This window comes from Panicum virgatum, chromosome 9N (assembly GCF_016808335.1).
Source record: "Panicum virgatum strain AP13 chromosome 9N, P.virgatum_v5, whole genome shotgun sequence".
Taxonomy (NCBI): domain Eukaryota; kingdom Viridiplantae; phylum Streptophyta; class Magnoliopsida; order Poales; family Poaceae; genus Panicum; species Panicum virgatum.
Window position 1 is genome coordinate 33039532 of NC_053153.1, and position 19665 is coordinate 33059196.

The 19665-nt window shown below is 47.8% G+C and overlaps 2 protein-coding genes across 2 annotated transcripts; both read left to right on the forward strand.

Moving 5' to 3' along the window:
- Positions 1 to 16102: 16102 nt before the first annotated feature.
- On the forward strand, positions 16103 to 17466 carry LOC120688979 (BTB/POZ and MATH domain-containing protein 2-like). The gene is made up of 3 exons (XM_039971321.1): positions 16103 to 16549; positions 16659 to 16952; positions 17002 to 17466. The coding sequence occupies exons 1-3, from the start codon at positions 16103 to 16105 to the stop codon at positions 17464 to 17466; spliced, it is 1206 nt and encodes a 401-aa protein (XP_039827255.1).
- Positions 17467 to 17586: 120 nt separating this feature from the next.
- Positions 17587 to 18033, forward strand: LOC120688980 (BTB/POZ and MATH domain-containing protein 1-like). Its single transcript, XM_039971322.1, has one exon. The coding sequence runs from the start codon at positions 17587 to 17589 to the stop codon at positions 18031 to 18033; it is 447 nt and encodes a 148-aa protein (XP_039827256.1).
- Positions 18034 to 19665: the final 1632 nt, after the last annotated feature.

Consider the following 19665-nt stretch of genomic DNA (forward strand, 5'->3'; position numbering starts at 1 on the left):
GCTGGTAGCAGAGGAAAGAAGCATGTCACTTTTGAACCAGGTGATTTGGTTTGGCTGCACTTGAGAAAGGATCGGTTTCCTGATTTGAGGAAGTCAAAGTTGCTTCCGAGAGCTGATGGCCCTTTTAAAGTTGTAGCTAAGATCAATGATAATGCATACAAACTTGAGTTGCCTGCAGATTTTGGGGTTAGCCCCACATTTAACATTACAGATTTGAAACCATATTTGGGTGAGGAAGATGAACTTGAGTCGAGGACGACTCAAATGCAAGAAGGGGAGGATGATGAGGACATCCCTCCCAATGATACACCCATGCCTACTACGCAGCAAGGACCAATGACAAGAGCTCGTGCACGAGAGCTAAATTATCAGGTAAACTCGTTCCTCGCTGTCCATAAACCATCATCCATGAATGGGGTACTACTAAATTCTTGTGATGCTTTTCTTATTCTTAGGAACTTGGGACATGAACCAGATTGGAGGGAGAGCAAACACGACAAGAAAGCGAGTGTGGATGATCAGATCGGACCATACCAGTTCGGACCTCCAGGAAGGGGCAACTTCGGAAGGCCATAACTCTTAGCTCTGAATATTGTTTGAAGCCCATGAGTACTTGTTGGAAAGCTCCTGAAGTCTACTTTCAGATGGATCCAACCTCAAGATGAAATTCCAAAGGAGCTAAGCAGAATCGCCAAAATGACGTTCAGTCTTCCAGTCTTGGGCTGAGGCCCTTGTATCTAGTTCAGCCCACTAGGGGCCCATTTTAAGTTAGGGTTTACACCCCCACGCCTCTTGGCTGCTCCCCCACCTATATAAACCACCAGCAGCCACCATTTGAGACTTGGGTTTTGTTTGGTTGTAAGTTTAGCTGCTGCTACTTCCTTGTAAACGCGTGTGTCGATTAGACCACCCGATTTGCTTGATTCAGAACCCCAACTTCGTGTGTATCGGATTTATCCTTTGGGCAAGGTCTGTGTGCTGTTTGCTTGTCCACTTGTTCTTGCTTGTTCTTCGATTTGCTTGCAGGTTCAAGGTTGTTCTTGGCACAGCAAGAACAACACAAATTGGAGGCGGTGTAACTGTCGCTAAGGCGCAGCGCAGCCCTTGTGGTGTTGTAGTCGGGCAGCACAACGTCGATCCTCCTCAAATCGAGTTATCCCCCACTCTCATCGAAAGATCGGGAGCAAACCCCAGCGGGTTCCATCAGCGGGTGACAGCGAGGGAGCGGCGGGGTGCAGGTGGTATAGAGAGCGCCATCTTGGAGGTCCCGTCTCTTCGATCTTTGTCCGCAAGCTGCCTCATGGAGGACCCCATTCATTGCTCGGTGCCCAGGCGGCCACTGACCCATGGTGATGTTCTGCGTGTGGTACTGGGAAAAGTGTACTTGCTGGTTGGTGCTTGATGCTAGTTCCTCTCGAGGGAATCGACGATGTTTGGACCTGATAGAGGATTCAATGGATCTGTTATTTCTTTCTTTTTTTTCCCCTTTCATCTGCTTCTTTGATCTTTCTTTTCCGTTCCAGCTAGTAGGCAATCCTGATGGGGATGCAAAGCTAGCAGCATGTGATAGATTTTTTTTAGAATCTATTGAGTTTCTTTGCTGTTCTTCCCTAATTTATCTTCTCATATTTTTTTGCTAGTTTTTTATCGGGTATTTCGGGCAAACCCGAACCCGAACTTTCGGGTACCCGAAATGTCGGGTATTGATTTTTCAAAGCAAATTTCGGATAGTATTTTTGAAAACCCGAATTTCAGAAAACCCGAAATACCCGATCCGAATTTTTCGGTAACCCGAACGCCCAGCCATACACACATGGCATATGCCCACGTGACTTTGCCCGTTCTGTGACCGTCTAAAATAATGCAGCCTTCGCTTTGGCGCGCGTCATCACGTTCTCGTCGTGCCGATCGACCGGAACCACACGTGACATGACACACCCGCCGGCTCGGCCGCACGAGGATCCAGCAGGCGCACGAGGACAACGCATTGCCTTCTCGTCCGCTAAAGAATTCTGTCCAGCCGTCCAGCCGGAAGGAAGGCAATATCAACGTGCATGCGCCCGGGAAAGGAAACAAATGCGGTGGGAAATTTTGGTTGGGTACTGCATCATATCTATGCATCTGTCTTTCCTTGGGAGTTATTTTTTTTGCAAAACAAACACAAACTCACATAAATGTACGCCACAAACGTACGTAATTTTATATTTATGAATACATATAGGTAAACCCTTTATGACTTATCAGCACCTTCAAAAGATTGAGGTGGCAGATCTTGAGACTGATGAGTTACTGTAGAAACCTCGTTGTCGACAAGTGCGTCGCTTACTATTGAGAGAATAGCGCTGATTAATTTCTTAACTAAGTTTAAAAAATATAAGCACCCATAATGAGTGGAGAACTCAACCTTGCATCATGTTTTGGCCTGGTAGTAAAATGGCGCGGCCATTTAGTATCGGTTAATGAAACCTCCGGTTACTAAAGGTACCATCGGTATGTTGGCCCGATACTAAATGGTTCTCGGGTTACTTAAAAAAAAATCTCCTACCTAGTCACATGCAATACGTAGGCAAGCATTTACGCATGTATTGTGGGCCTAGATCCCAACGGTTCGTAATATTTTTTTTCCTTTTTGCATACCGGTGGCACTATACAGGTCAGCTGAACCACAACTAAACGCGTCATGTATATTCCCGGAACTAATAAAGATCCATCATCCGATATCTTTACAATTCTACCCTGGTACTTACCATACAAATTTGCGTTACGAAGCAGCTAACCTTCACGGCTAGAGAAGGACTCATTCATCCATGGCCGTTAGTACCGGTCACGCTTTGATCCAACACTAACACTACCATTTAGTACCGGGCCTAAGTTATAGTGCCTAAGGGAGTCATTTAGTAACGGCTGGAGCCACCAGCCGACACTAAAGTGTGCCTTGGATAAGCAACATGCTTATACTTTTATTATGTTGCCGTACAACTTCAAATGAGTCCTTCAATTTTTTTTTCATTAGTTCAATTTGACAATAAGTATATCCAACATTTCATCAATATATGTATCAACAACTTTCAGTGGATCTAGCTCTGTATCGAGATCGATCGGGTCTGAGTGGTGTTGTTAGACTCTTTGAGGAAACCAAAAGAACAATATCAAAACCAGGGTTAACTTTATCGGTAAGGGAAAAAACCGGAGGTGGCCGATAAATGCGTTTATCGGATTTCTCGGAAAATTATCAGGTTCGTCGTTAAACTATACACAAAATAATCTAAATGATCTCCAAACAATCTAATATGGAAAACAAGACATCACAACGCTTAGAAATGAGAAGATATGTAGCTTAAAGGGTAAATGGTGAGTACGAATTCAAAATTACTGAGAATTTTTAACAAAACGGTCACCACCGATAAACGTGATTATAAGTTTTCTCGGAATTTTTTCGCCGAGAAAAATTTCCCGGATCAAAACCTCATAGACATCCTCCAAAAGGCATGGGCTCACTTCTTGAAAAGACACATAGGAGTCATATGAATGCTGTGTGATCTTGAAATCAAACTTGACAAGCCGGTACGAATCTATATCTCACATCTGCTGTCATTTCTTTAAACACCATGATGTAAGGGAATAACCTATGTGGCTACTATATATGTGAGTTCGTGCACTACTTTTGCGGTAGCACCAAGAGGATGACGCAACACGAATTTGATGTTTGCACGTGATAGATTTGGATAATAAAAGAGGACCTCAACGAAACAGAAAGAATCAGTGCAATTCAAGAAGCAATATGTGGATTCTTGCTGGGATGAGGTCATAAATCCAAATGAAGAATTCATGGGGACCATATGTTAAGCATTGGTCGACAGGGACGACGACGAAGAATAGAATTATTTGAAAAAATTGTCAGAAAACAACTTTTGTGCATGGCTACTTGTAAATATTTTGTTAATCCTAAGTGCATTATTATTAGAAGTATTTTAAGTGTATATTAATATAATATATGTGTGTGTGTATAGCCTTTACTCTGCTAGATACAAATATCAATGCTAGATATGAATATGAATACGCAGATGGCTCCGAATATGAATATAAATTAATTAGAAGTAAAAAGGAAAATAAAAGAAATATAGGTAAACAAAAAATAAAAAAATAATTTACTACCGGCTGGAGCCACAACCAGTACTAAACTATCACACTAGGCGCCGCTACGGGGCAAGCAGTTTAGCACCGTTGGTGTCAATTATATTTTTGTTCAAATTTTGGTGTCAATTATATTACATTAGGTGGCCCGAATAATTGATATAGTCATATCACCTAAAATAGGGAGAATAATCTTTTGCCCATGCCCTCTGATAACCACATTAGCATCATGGCTTCCAAGGTCCTCCTTATCGTCATCTAGAATTTTGTTAATATTAAATTTGTCCCCATATTCTTGAAAGAAGCCTTTTATATTCATCTAGAGCCCACAAAGTAGGAAATAAAGCAACTTCCTCCGTCATCAAGGCATCATCTCGCAAACCTCAATAAGAATATACAGACAGAAAGTACAATAATCCCCCAAATATCATTTAATAATTTTTTATAAGTACAAAATGTGTAGGGTTGAAATCCCGTTCTGTTCCGCTCCGATTTCTACATTTTACCGCCTCGTTTTCGTATTTTCGGACAAATTCGGAATCAATACGAAATACGGAATGTCAAATTCGAAAACGGGTCGAAAACGGTTTGGCTTCTATCCCGATCGTTTTCGTATTTCCCGTATTTGATCGGGTTATCCCGTTTTCACAAATTCGAAATACATCGAATTTTACAGCCCACAAACCCAAGCAAATATTAGGTCTTTTTGAGTTTTGACGGCCCAACCCAAATCAATAGGGAAACCCTATCCACCAGACCACCACACGCTGACACGACTGAGCCTGACGCCTTTGCCTCCATCGATCTCCCTTGCCAGCCTCCGCTTCTCTCCCTCTGGTCTCGCCCGCCACTGCCAGGCGCCAGTAGACGAGCCCCTCCTCCGGTCCTCCCCGAGCCGGCCGCAGAGGCCCTCCTTCGATCCTCCCCGAGCCGGCCGGCGAGGCCTGAACGCCGGCTCACCTCACGTCTCTGGCTCTTTGTACCTCTCCCTCGCCCGCCGCACATATCCGCGCTCTGATTCTCCCTGCAGGCCTGCACTCGCCAAATCGCCATCGCCAGCTGCCTCTCCGTTGAGGCCTCAACTTCGGTCCTCCCCAAGCACGTCCTCGCTGACAGTCCCTCCTCCGGTCCTCCCCCGGACGGCCTGCGAGGCCTCACCATTCACCAGCACCGTTGATGTGCACGGATGACAAGTGCGAGGTTCTATCTTTAAGTGTGGGCTTGAGAGTTGTGGTTGTGACTTGTGATTACTGTATATTACTGTATGACAGTGAATGTGTGAGGTTGTTACTTATTATCATGTTTACAAATGTCGGTGTCCTGACCCGGTAGTCTGGCACCAACTAGTAAAGTGCTGCGTGATCTGTCTTCCTGGATGGCTGATGCAAGAGGTAACCACAGGAACGCACGGATTTATCTTGGTTCCGGCCGCGGGGCCGTACGTCTAGCAAAGAGTGTGCGAGTGCACAGTACTATCTTACACCGGGGGTGCCTGTAGTAGAGGGTACAAGCGAGGCGAGAGAGGGAGTGAAGCTCCCAAGTCTCTGCTAGAGGAGAGGTTGATTGAGGCAAGTGCCAATATCGGGGCTCAGGAGAGCGTGTGAGCTCTTGTGAGTTGTGCTAAGTGTGGAGAACAGCCCAGATGGATAAGACAGAGACCGCCTCCCCCTTTTATAGACACAAGAAGGGGCGGTGTACATGTATAGGAGGGGGGAGAAGTCGTCGTTCTTCCCTGAATCGGGGGTGTGCAGTGGCAGAATGCTGTAGAAAGTACACTGTGCCGCACTGGAGAGTGAGGCGCTGGGCGTGCAGTCATCCTGTGTGTCGTCCTTGGTTCTGCGGAGATCGTGCCGGCGTCCTGCCAGCTCCAGCGGGCGGCATGGTGGCTCCTGTAGAGGGTACGTCCTCCAGGCATGGTGTGGCAGCGTTCCGAGGGTCCTGCAGGTCGGGGTCTTGATCTGGTCAAGGCTCGGGCAGGGCCCGAGGGTCGTGCCCATGCCGCTCGAGGGGCCTGCAGCGTGGAAAGTACGAGGGAAGTACAAGGAGTTGGCAGCACAGTGGCTGGAATAGTGCCGCGCACGTTCGCACAGTACATCGCAGGTTCCCACAGTGGTGCCACTGCGCCAGGAATGGCTGTGTAGTGACCGGAGTTGGTGGAGAAGACCCTGGTCACTGCCACTATGCGGAGTGGTGGCCTGACGCCGTCTAACCCGGGTGCCGCGATGGAGTCGTGAGCATTTGATGCCTCCGTACGGTGGGTGAGTGAACGGATGGCCGCTCGTCCTTTCCGTCGAGGGGTGGCCTCGAGTGAGGCGTAGTCGACCCACGTGCTCGAGGGTAGGCTCGCTACCCTCGAGTGAGGCGGAGACGCGGGGCACTATCGAGGGTCCCGAGGAGAGCCCTCGAGCGAGGCGGAGATTGCCCCGTGGGTCCGAGGGGATTCGGATGGGCCGCACTATGTACATGGGCCGTGGATTGGTCTTTTTTTGAGTCCTTTCCTTTCCTTTGGATCAGAAGGAGGCTGTAGGCCTTCGTGGGCCTGATCGCCTAACATATGCTTTGCGTTTTAAGGGTGATTTAGTCCCCTGGTTAGGGTGCCCCTAATCTTGGTACCCGACAACAAATACTTGTGCTATTATTATTTGTCTATGTGTTTTCGTGTACGATTGTACGGGGTCGGTGATCCATTTTTCCTTTCTGTAGGCCGTTCGCTTTCGACACATTTCCGTTCGAATTGGTTCGTTTTCAATATACCGTGAGTCCATATTCATATTCGTGTTCGACTTGTTCGTTTTCGATATTGTTTTTGTATTAAAATGTAAAAGTGAAAATGGTAATGGGGTTATCCCGACCGATTTCAACCCTACAAATGTGCATATGTATCTAAATGAGTATTGTGTTAAAACATTTAAAAAATGAGTGAGATTGCAATAAATAAAGTTGATTATTAGCAGCTATATGACCTCATTTTTCATAATTAACAAAATAGAGAATATTACTTTAGATTCTTTTTCATCATGGCAGTGGGAAGACATGGGTACACTACACCACACACAAGATTTAATCCAGGATTGGAACCCATTAACGTGTAGAGACTAGAGCCCGCAGTATTCCCAGCCCCCACGTCGCCCTCCCCACCGGACGACTCGGCGGCGATCCCAGCTCCGCCGCACCAAGCCTCCTCCTCCTTGATGTGACACAGGTCCGATCTTCGGAGAGGTAGGGGCAAATTTGACCAAGCACAACTTGATTGATCTCGTCGAGAAGGCTTTTCCTACAAGCGAATCAAAGAACACAAACAAGAAAGGGTAAATACGCAATCTGAAATTGCAGATGTGTATGAAGCAAAAATCAAGATGGGTTCAAGCTCTGATCAAAAAATGACTATGTTGATGCAGTTCTGGTCAACACACAAGCGCTAGAATGCGCGAATCGCAATGATTAGATCACCAGCGACAAAGCCTGGTGACCGGTCAGACCGGTCGCGCCAACTGGTCAGACCGGTTGGACGCAGAGAACACCGCGAGACCTAGAACCTCAAGCTCGGGAGGGACCCCATCGGAGCTCGAAGGTCTATGGTTGTCTTGGAGTCGGCAGGCCACCCAAGACGCCCTTGAACGCCGTCGAGACGAGCAAAAAACAGCACGAGATTGGAAAAGCTAAGATTTAGAGAAAAATAGAAAAATTGTAAATTTATTGGTTCGATTGGGTAGAAGGACCTCAATTGGCCATGGCCTTTATATTTATAGGCTAGGGAAGACGTACCCCTTCCAAATTGAGTTACAAACGGACTCCACAACTCAGACCTAACCTTATTCGGATTACACAGGACCAGACTGGTCTGACCGGTTGGCCCGACCGGTTAGACCGGTCGGCCTTCGAAGTGCCAAAATTGCCTGCCAATAGACTAATCACCACAATGGTGAAGAACAGGAATAGGGACCCTGATTCACAGCAAAAGGACTCGATGTCACAGTTACAATGAAGATAACTGTTTCTCAATAGAAAACAAGCATTAAACAAAACCCAAACCCTAAGTGGAGGCGGCTACTTAGTCTATACTAGAAAAGGGACGTCCTAGGGTTGGGGGTGACCAGGGGAGGCACCCACAACTTGGGCTTAAGGCCTCACACCATACAAAAGGCTGCTCGGTCCAAAATAGGTGATGTAGCACCTTGTCGTAGACACACAGAATGATACACAAACCTTCTGGAGCTGGGACCAAAACCAAAAGAAACATATCATCGTCAGGTTTCCAACGCATCTAAGAACACCTTATTTGAACACCATATGAGGGAGATATCACCGTTTGAGTGTAGGGTTGTCGGCTGAATCCGAACCGAACAGTGCAGTCCATGTTGGCGACGACTTGTAGCTTGTTGATGAGGCTGGCTTGAGCGTGTCCAGCGTTGTGATGTCCTCATCACCCTCCCCTTCTTGAATTGGAGTTGTCCTCAACTCCATCCCTCCATCAAACTCCTGCAAAATGTTAGGGACAACAAGGCACAATTTCCTAGATAATGTAGTATGATCATGGGAAGGTGAAAAATGTCTAGAAAACATAGTAAGCATAGTACGACATGGTTTGAATTGGGGTTGGCCTGTCTTGACTTGTTTGAATTGGGTTCTTGCATCACTTTTGGTCCATCTGAGCCTGAATCGGTGCTCTGATAATTTCTGTGATTTTATGTCGGGCCAAAGTGTGCTTGTAACCTGCATATTAGCTTGAAAACACAACTTGCATATTCTAAAAGGTAAGGTGTGGTTTAGGGATTTTATTGGATAAGGATGCGTGTAAGAAATGCAAACTCACATGATTTTTTGATTAAGTTGACGCCTAGAAATGATCGTTAGTGAGCGTCAACAGCCAGCGAGTAGGGTGTCCTTTACCCAAGGACTGGAGTAGTTTCTAAAATAGACCTGTTAGGATGAACTCCGTTGAGTTAACTAAGGCGAAAATATTTTTAGAAATATCCAAAAACTTACTTGAATGAGCGAGTAAGGTGTCCTACCCAAGGACTGGAGTAATTTCTAAGATAGATCTATTAGGATGAACCCCGTTGGGTTACCCAAGATGAAACCATCCAAAAAATCCAAAACCTACTCGAGCCAGTGAGTAGGGTGTCCTGTTTCAAGGACCGGAGTGAATTCTAAGATAGACCTGTTAGGATGAACCCCGTCAGGTTACCCAAGATGGAACCATCTTAAAAAATATCCAAAACCTACTCGAGCCAGTGAGTAGGGTGTCCTAAACAAGGACTGGAGTGATTTCTAAGGTAGACCTATTAGGATGAACCCCGTCGGGTTACCCAGGATGGAAACACTTTAAAAATATCCACAACTTACTCGAGCTAGCGATTAAGGTGTCCTAAACAAGGACTGGAATGATTTCTAAGATAGGCCTATTAGGATGAACCCCATCGGGTTACCCAAGACGGAAATATCTTAAAAATATCCAAAACCTACTCGAGCCAGTGAGTAGGGTGTCCTAAATAAGGACTGGAGTGATTTCTAAGATAGACCTGTTAGGATGAACCCCGTCGGGTTACCCAAGATGGAACCACCTTAAAAATATCGAAAACCTACTCGAGCCAGCGAGCAGGGTGTCCTAAACAAGGACTGGAGTGATTTCTAAGGTAGACCTGTTAGGATGAACCCCGTCGGGTTACCCAAGATGGAACCACCTTAAAATATCCAAAACCTACTCGAGCCAACGAGTAGGGTGTCCTCAATAAAGACTGGAATAATTTCTAAGATAGGCCTGTTAGGATGAACCGCGTCGGGTTACCCAAGACGGGAATATCTTAAAAGTACTCCTTAGAGTAAACCATATCTTAAGGAACTACTCGACTGTTGCTCTTTATTGAGCAAAGCTTGTGGAGTAGTGTTAGAGGCGGGGTATAGATCAGATGAGTCGAGCAAAGTAGTCGATTTGTAGGGAAACCGACTTTATTGAGAACTTTGTCGTGACTAGAGTAATTGTAAAATGACAGACTCTGACTCATAAGACATACCCCTTGCTCGTAGTTATAAGCACGTGAGTAATGGTTTACATAGCTGAATATGACAAAATATTCGGGGTAATTCTAATCGATCTGGAAGTCGACTAGATTTGGGGTAAAGCTTCATTCACCAATGGTGCTCCAAGGGCTTTGCAGAGTGAGTTGCACTTGAAGATCGTGTGGGAGCTCTTAGAGTGCATGAAGCACTTGCATAAGAGCGTTTTGTTGATCTTGTCTCCTCCAATGGATGTTTCTCCATGGTGTTGGGTACGAGGCTTACCCTGAGGGTGGGTGCTTGCCGGCCTACCCTGAGGGTGGGTGCTTGCCGGCTTGTGTTTCTTGAAGCATGCGGAGGTGTGCGCTGGGATGCGATAGTTGGAAGAAGGGCTATAAGAATCTATTTCCACATGCTCCTTTCTCCTTGAGATGATGACGTTGCGTGCGTCACGACCAATGTTGATCACGTTGCGGAGGTCGCTGTTGGAGTAGTAGTAGTTGTCGCCTTGCTGTTCTTGTTGGCAGTTGGCGACGCGCTGGTGTCTGAACGCCCTTTTCTGGTTAAGCAGGTAGCGACGTTCGTAGAGGTCCTCCACTGCGGGCTGCTCTTCCAATTGGACAGTTACTGTGACTACTGGAGGAGGTGCAGGCGGGTCTTGCTTGATAGCAGCTTCGACTTCTGTGACTGCAGGAGGAGTAGTTTCCATGTTGTCGGAGAGGTACTCGTCGTAATCCTCAGAATTGTAGTCGTCGAAGTTTAGACGTTCCATCGAATCACCCTCTGATTTGTGGACTTCAGAGATACGAACCATGAGGATTTCACGACAGAGATCTTGAACTTCTTGCACTTGCTTGCTTGACTGCTAATGGATCTATGGAGGTGCCCTTCTGGAAAGGGAGATTTTTTGGCTAAGGGCTAGAAGTTTGGACAACTTGGGGGCGCGTCTCTTCCGGGCGGACTGTCCGTCCTTGCAGCATTGCATATATGACCTAGTTTAGGAGGGAGTCCTAATCAGACTTGGAATTCTTAGTCGAGTTGGATTCGACTTCCTTGCTATACTGGATTAGGTCATCCAGTTCATCCTCCGGGTCGTAAGAGTACTCGGAGTCGGAATCGGTTAAGCCACCAATTTTGGAATATGTGTGCTTTGGGTGAGCGAGAAGCGGGATGCCCATCTCAACGTGGAGAGCATTCTCGTTCATCCAATGAAGCCACGATTGTGTAGGAGTTAATCCTTTTGGCTCTTTTATCCAGGGTTTGTCGAAAATGGACTCGCAGGATTTTTCAGGAGCTTTGGATTTTCCCTTTTTAAGCTTGACTAGTTCCTAGAGGGCATCCGCCATCTGGGGTGGATGGGCCATGGCATCCATAAACAAGTCGATGTTGTCTGACCAATCCTCGAGATCGTCGAATGGTTCGAGGTCGTCAAGGATTTCCATGAACTGGTCAAAATCCTGGTCGAATAGAGGATCAGAGATATCAGTTGGTTCAGGAGTCCACTTGTGAGTAGGTTTCGGTGAAGGAATCTGGGGTTTCCCAGAAGGAGACGGTCCCATCCGAGCAAGCCGTGGGTTTGCCTCTTCGGGTTTCCCGCAGATTTATCCTCCCGAGTTCTGCTTCTTGTTTTGTAGATTGCTTTCGGCCATCTTGATGCAGTCGATGAGCTTAGAATCTACTCGATCGACCTCTGAGAACATGTCGCCCGACCATTCTTGTCGTGGGTTTGATGTTTCTGGGTTCTGCTATATTTTGGAGGAGCCAAGAGCGGATTCTGCAAGCTTGATGCACCCCTCTACCGATCGTGAGACCTGATCTACTCCATCGAGTAGTTCCGTGTTGATGATCTTGGGGCATTTGATCGACTTGAGGTAAGTCATGTATTTTCCGAGGATTTTGGAAAAGTGGAGATTTTTGGGATCAGAGTTTGTATCGGACATGGATAAATCGTGGGTTTGAGTTGGAGTCGATATATTTTTTGTGCTATCTGAGTCGACCTCGAGCAGAGCTCGTTTTCTGTTGAGTTCTACAGTCTTTGCAGATTTCGGTGGGTTGGATGATGGTTTTCAGCTCAGGCGAATTAGGCGTGACGAGGTGGCTGGAAAAGCCGCCCGATCCATCAACCGTGCAAGCCCAAGAGCCGAAAACGAGAATTGTGCCCTTAGGCACGTTGTTGGCGTCGCTTGATCCGGCCATCAAATTCACCGATAAACTCGCTGAAACCCCTACCAAGCGCGCCAGCTGTCGGTGTTTACCGCCAAGCCTGCTCAGGGATACCATTAGCAGTATGATTGTAGGTAGGAATTGACTGCTCTGGAACTCGATGGTGCAAGGAACACAAAGATTTAGACAGGTTTGTGCCGCGAGTTGCATAATACCCTACGTCCTATGTGGTGTTTGTATTGCCTTAGGTGTTGATGTGTTTCGATGGGGTCCCTGCCTGCCCTTATATATCCGAGGGGACAGGGTTACGTGGAAAGTCCTAGCCAAGTACAGTTGGAATCCTACTACAACACAATTGGGTAGTTTTCTTTGTATTGTAGCTAGTTCTACATCTATTCGGGTAGTTACAAGAGAGGTAAGGTACATCCATGAGCTATTCCTTACTCTAGAACATTATATGCCTATAAGCAGTCCCGCTACCCCGGGTCTGACACCCAGCCATCTGGAAGGTGCGGCGACAACTTCAGTCGCGAAGCTAGATCGATGAAGAAGTAGGTGTAGAGTGGGGAGCCAACCACGCGCGAAGGTGTGGCAACAGAGGTTTATCCGCATAGGTACTGTGCGTCGGCATGGTAAGCGGCCAAGTGACACTGATGGAGGCCGCGTGGAGGCCACGCGGGGCAGCGGCCGGTGTGGGGCGACAAGGCCTTCAGGCAATGACGACCTAGCGCAAGGGGTCGACACATCAGCATGGGCAACGGCTAGATAGCATCATCCCGGCGCGGCGAGGTGGGGTGTCGTGGCGGCGGCGCTGCCCTCAGTGGTCTGCCATGGCTAGGTTTCCCGGTGCGTTCTAGGCTGGGCGTGCGTAGTGGCTTGGGTTGGGATGCTCTAGGCGAAAGCCCTTGCCGCCAGTCTTGCTAACAGTGATGGCGGCGGCGCCTTCGTGCATCATTCTCCCGGCTAAGGGCGTCACCTTTGAGCTCCACCCACCACTATTTGGGTTCTCTAGGCGAAAGCCAGGTATAGTTCCCGTACGAGCAACAGCAACGCCACTGGTGCCGTGACCTCCTTGGAGGTGTCGCTACTTGAGACCCAACCCATCTTGGGAAGTTGGCGGCCGAGGGTGGTGAACTGGTGACAGCTATGTGCAGGAGGATGAGCTTCAAGGGGGTTGACAAGCTCAAGCGATGGCATGCATTTCATAGATATGGTGATGACTAGGGGTTGCAGCATGTTTGTCAGTTTGGTTACATGGAGAGGACCGCGGCGGCTTGCTCTACTTAGCAGCTGTCAGTGCGGCGTGGCACAACATGTGAGGGCAGCGCTTGTGGCAATGATAGCATGGGTCAACTAGGTATGCAGCGGATTGCGGCAGGTGGCTTAGCTATGCTGAAGTTACTCCAGCATGGTTCATCATCAGAAGATGGCGCAAGCGACAACTCTGGTTTGCTATTATGGCAAACGAAGCTACGTGCGTGCATAATGCAACGAGTTGTTGTCGACCCACGGGTGTGGTTTGGATGTTTGATGGAGATCTTGGAAATAGGGCAACACTATCCATTTATCGGCAATGAGAGTGAGGTGGAGTCCGACAGCGAGCAAGGCAAAGCTCCCGTGCGTTGTGTTTTTGCGGTGGTGACTGCGAGGCAACCAGTGAGAGGTCCGGATTCGGTGATGGTGGGCACTATTTGCAGCGTCACTATGGTGTCGGGTCCCACTTGGCAGTGGCCTGCTCGGTGCAGGGCTGTCTGTGTTCTTATTTTCCCTATCGGCTTTGGATTGTGCCTTGGTGGCGACTTCATGTGCAGGAGAAGGAGAAGGTTGTTTGCCGCACCGACGTGGCTTTGTTCGCCTGGCATTTTCTAGCAGAGTGGTCTTAACGGTGTTGATGCCTACCGAAGTTGAGTTTGTAGAGTTCCCCACGTTGATGTCCGAATCCAACCGGACGAGTCCTATTTTCTTTATTTTCATTTTGTTTTCCTGACTATGGCCTCCCAGGACCAGGATCGTACTCTTGCACTTTTTTCTGTTATATATTAATGTAACTCACACTATCTTGTGTGGTTTGTTAAAAAAAAGATTGGGACCCATTTTAGTTCTGATTGTAATAACTGGGACTAGGAATCCAAGACAAAAGGTCCCAGCCCCGTAAAGCTAAGAACAATTGGCAAGCACCTTCAATTCTGCTTCTCACATGGTTTGAACCCGAGACCTCTTGCTTTGCATGTGACTTTGAATGGGATACCTTCCTTTTAAATTATCCAGTGAAGGACGCTTAATCCTGATTTGTAACCCTAACCGGGACCAAAAGCATCTCCAGTGCTTTTCCAATAAACATCTCCCAGTAACAGGATGCTCCAATACCAGTTTATATATGAGAGATATCCTTTTAAAGTTCCCTAATAACCACATCTCAATACAACTAACATATTGAGAGAACCAAAGTCCTCCCTTTATTCGGGGGTTTGAGTGAACTTTTAGGACAACCCAATAATTGTTGGGAAAATGGAGAAGTTTAGAGGAACTGCTAGAGTGTATTTACTTCTCAATATTGTTAGTTTGTTTGGAAAAAGGAGACTGTTGGAGCTGCTCTAAAGGATCCTTCAGTCTGGGTTAGTGTTACCAACTAGGAGTAAATCCCTTTAATCCGGGTAGGTGTTACTAACCAGGACTAAGGATTGAAGAATTTTAGTCCTGGTTATCAACACCAGCACTTTTAGTCCCGTTGATCTTTAATAACCAAGACTAAAGTCCTCTGGCGTCCATAAAATTTAGACCCGGGAGTAATAGGAGCATTAGTCCTGGGGTTAAACTCCACTGAGACAAATGCGGAGGATGGATGTATGTTTCTGCGAGTGGTAATTTAGATCTCTATCTCGACTATTTCTAAACAAATATTGTTTCCTTGGTCCGTTAATCGAAATTCTATTTGGAGTTCGGATAAATCAATCCGAATTCTAATCGGAATATGGACAAATCAATCAGAACATGAACAATCAATGTCTAGCACAATTGCAGCACAGCCAGTATATAAGTGGATGAACACAAAATTGATAGTTTTACGTAGATCTATTATATTACTTGTTGTAACACACGCCGGACACTATGCTAGTACAAAATTAATTCCCTATGTGACACTGGTAAAGCTAAGAATTGCTTATTTAACACTATTTTTTTAATTTCCCTATTTGACACTGAGTTGAACTTTGGTCCCTCGAGACTTCTATCCATTTGGTCAATTAACTCACGCGAAAATTAACTTGTGGAATCTTCCTTCTCTTTTCTAGGCTAAAACAATTATTAAATCACCTCCAAAATTCATAAACTTTTTGTATAGCTGTAATGAATGGAGGCAAATCCATATCTTAAATAAAAACTTTATAGATGAGTCTAGCATTTCAAATATTAAAATTAAAATTCACCAAAATAGATTACTTTTGAAGCTTATTTAAAACGGGTGATATTTAAATGATATTTTGTAGGTGCAAACTTTATACCATTTTCGTAATTATAGAGATGGGTGATATTTAAGTGTTTTTTTTTGCTGGTGGAGGCACCAAAATAGCCTGTTGGACTTTGATCTTTTTTCGAAAAGATGTCCGACTTGGATACGTGTCAAGTCGAATTCGGATGAAGCTGTGCCACCGGATCATTATAACCATACTTGTCTTTCCAACACGAGATCTCGAAGAGTTCCATATAAATATCATAGGATCTCTTTCTGCTATATTAATATCATGGGATCTCGAGAAAATCCCTAAATAAGTCCAAATAAACTAGGGTCCAGGGCTTGGCCGAGGCGGCCATGGAGATGATGGCGCAGAAGACGGCGTCGACGCACAGGTCGGTGTTCCACAGGCACACGCACCAGTTCGACATCGTCGGCTACAGCGTGCGCACGGCGCTCGGCATCAGCAACTCAGTCCGGTCATGCGCCTTCGAGGCGGGAGGCCACATCTGGGGCCTCGTCTGCTGCTTCGAACCACGAAAGCTCGAGTCCATCTGCCTCGAGCTGCTGAGCACTTCCATCACCAGGGACGTTGTCGCCATGGCCAGCCTGAGGATCGACGATCCGATTCCGACCGGTGCCGGGAGGTGGCCGACGGCGGCCGTCTGGCGAAGCCACGAGCCTCACACGTTCCCGGCGTGTTCTTCTGCTTCCAGTACGACCAGGACCTGGAGGCTGTCGGTGCCCGACGCTTTCAAAGAGGCGCGCTACGTGCACGACGACCGGCTCACCGTCCACTACACGGTCGATGTCCTCGAGGAGGACGCCGCCAAAGACCAGGAGCTGCTTCGTCTCCGCGCCGCCGCCGCCGAGCATCTACCAGGATCTCCACAGACTCCTGGAGACGGGGGAGTCGCGGTGGCCGCCGGACGTCACCTTGGTCGTCGAGGGGGCCGAGATCCCGGCGCACAAGCTCGTGCTCTCCATGCGGTCGCCGGTCTTCAGGGCCGAGTTCCAGGGGAGCATGAAGGAGAGGTTCACGCGCAGCGTCAGGATCGACGGCATGAGCGCCTCGACCTTCAGCGCGATGCTCCGCTTCATCTACACCGACGAGTTGCCGAGGAAGCCCAAGGCCGTCGCCAGCCAGGACCCGTGCACGAGCAAGCACATGGCGAAGCGCCGCGCGGCCATGGCTGGCCGCGGACAGGTACGACCTCGAGAGGCTGAGGCTCATGTGCGAGAGCATCCTGTCCGAGAGCATCGACGCCACGACTGTTCTGCCGACGATGGCGCTGGTGGACGGCCGGTACAGCTGCCGGCAGCTCGAGGCCTCCTGCATCGAGTACCTGGCGTCCGGTCCCGACACGTTCGCCGCCGTGCTGGCGACGCCGGAGTACCGACAGCTCCGGGAGAGCAGCGTTTCCTTCGTAGCCGACATCGCCGAGAAAGTTGCCATGCACATGCTGGCCTGCACCTGCCCGTCGTCGTCGGCGACCACCAGCAGCGTCCGTCCGAAGAGGAGCTGGTCTGTCTGCACCGCGGCGGCGGCCCGCGGCACGCACGAGTTCAGGATCCCTAACCTGAGCACGGTGCTGATGACCAAGCCTGATGTCGGCCACTCCATCTACTCTGGCACCTTCCATGTCGGCGGTTACGATTGGCGGTTGCACTCAAGGTGTCGGAACCCAAAGAGCACCTATCTGTGTATCTCCAACTGTTGACTGATCCCGGGACCGACAATGTCGTGGCGGCGACAACCTTGGACGCGCTGACCCCAACAAAACAAGTCACCGTCACCATTGGGTAGACAGTTTACCAGAACCTTCAGCAAGGAGGAGGAGATGGGTTGGGGATACACGGATTTCATCACCTTGGCATCTGACAAGTCACAGTACCTAGGGCACGATGGCTCCCTTACCATCTGGTGCCACGTTGAGGTGGCCTCCAAGCCCGAGTCCTCTAGCATCGTCGGAGGCGGAGCCGCAGCCGCCCGCACCATCGCCGTGCCACCGTCCAACATCGCCTGCCAACTCGAGCAACTGCTGGTCCGCGGGCAAGAGGCGGATGTGGAGTTTCTGGTGGAAGGGGAAACCGTGCTTCACGCGCACAGGCTCGTGCTCGCCGCGCGGGCACCCGTCCTACATGAGCAGGCGGCGGCGGCGGCGGCGGATGCCAGCATGGACGACGGCGGCCGCGTACGGATCGACGACATGAGGGCTGTGGTCTTCGAGGCCGTGCTCCACTTTTGTCTACACCGATCAGCTGCCTTATTCTCCCGGTGGCCCTAGGGACGATATGGCGATGGCGGGTGACGTGATTGCGGCGGCGATCCGGTACCGTATGGAGAGGCTCAAGGCCCTGTGCCAGAACGTTCTGGCCGAGTCCATGTCCACGGAGAATGCGTTGAGCATGCTCAAGCTCGCGGACCGGCTCGGTTGCCAGGAGCTCGATCAAAGATTACTGTCTCGACAACATCTGCTCGCCACATGTGGTGAGGGAAGTGATGAAAACTTTCAGCTCCATCTGTAACTAGCCTCTAGCTAGATGCAGCTAGCGCGTTTTAATTAGAGTTTTACTGTAATCTATGGATCAGATCGTACGCATGCATGTGCTTATTTCACAATTAGAAAGAGTGGATAAACAAAAAGAAAAAGAACTTCGCGCCGGTTGTACCTTTCCCAAAATCCACACGAATCTTAAAGAGATAAAAATCATGCCAAACTCAACTTGTAAGCTTCAAAATGGTGATCTGAAAATGATTTGAACGCAGATGCAGCTCCTTCCTTTCTCCGAAGTCTCAAGAAAACAGCAACAAGTAACAAGACACGAATGATAATGTAATATTCCTCTCACGAATACCGTATTTAATTTCTATTAAGGCATTTTCAAACGATAAAAGCAAACACTTAGATGTTGTCCGCGGCCTGATGGCGACATATATCGCTTAGATCTTAATGATTCTTATTGATACGGTGCTAGGGAACCTCCAGGCAGGGGTGGATTCAGCGGTGGGCCGGGGCAGGAGGGGCTTTCTAGTCCCTCCCCCTACCACCACCGGACCCATGTAGCCCCCCTAATAAGCTCACCCTATAAATTTTACCATGGATGCACTGTGAGGACAGCCTGAAGCTGTATAGAGTACATTCCAAAATTTAATATCTTTTATCCCTTATCAAGCAGGTCAAATTGACTGGCACGCCTAGTTAGAGATGAAAACGGTCGGGAAAATTACCCAACCACTTCCGTTTTTATATTTTTATTCGGGAATGGAAACGGAAACGGGAATGCTCGGTCGGGAAAATGAAACCGGTTATTCGGGATATCGAAAACGGTACAATTCGATCGGAAACATGTCAATAACGGTCAGGAACCGGTACTTAGAAGCGGGAATAACAAATCATATAACCCCTTCATACGTTCAACTCAACATAAAGAAAATAACTATGAATTGCCAAGTATCAGTAGCACTAAATACATGCATGATGACAACGACATAGTCACATATGTTTTTAAGTTGAACACAGACCAATATGATCAGGTACTTACATGTTCATCGAACACTATATGTCTATAGTTCATACAAGGCATTTTATGCTCACGCCAAACCATAGTAAAAACTAAAAAGAACGAGACTATCTTTCGCCAAATGCATGGCTAAAAAATAAATAACTGAATAACCAAGTATAATGACGCTAACTAGGGTTGGGGTCCATTTTCACGTAAAGCTAGCAAGGATAATAATCAAATAGTAAAAATCAATATATAAAAAATCTGGATCAAATCACGATGCTCCTAGGTGGTATCCTATTATCCTATCTACTGCTTGGCTTCGATTGTTCAATTTGGCAGGCCCGGCAGCAAGCACACCATCCAGCCCACTTAATTAGCAGAGAGCCAGCACAGCTGCACGACTGCACCAG

What these genes read in the sequence shown, in the direction of transcription:
- LOC120688979 (XM_039971321.1), top strand. Translation starts at nt 16,103, where the DNA reads ATGGAGATGATGGCGCAGAAGACGGCGTCGACGCACAGGTCGGTGTTC. An exon ending in GGCTCACCGTCCACTACACG is followed by an intron (nt 16,550 to 16,658) that starts GTCGATGTCCTC and finishes GAGACGGGGGAG; the next exon opens with TCGCGGTGGCCGCCGGACGT. An exon ending in CCATGGCTGGCCGCGGACAG is followed by an intron (nt 16,953 to 17,001) that starts GTACGACCTCGA and finishes ATCCTGTCCGAG; the next exon opens with AGCATCGACGCCACGACTGT.
- LOC120688980 (XM_039971322.1), top strand. Translation starts at nt 17,587, where the DNA reads ATGGGTTGGGGATACACGGATTTCATCACCTTGGCATCTGACAAGTCA.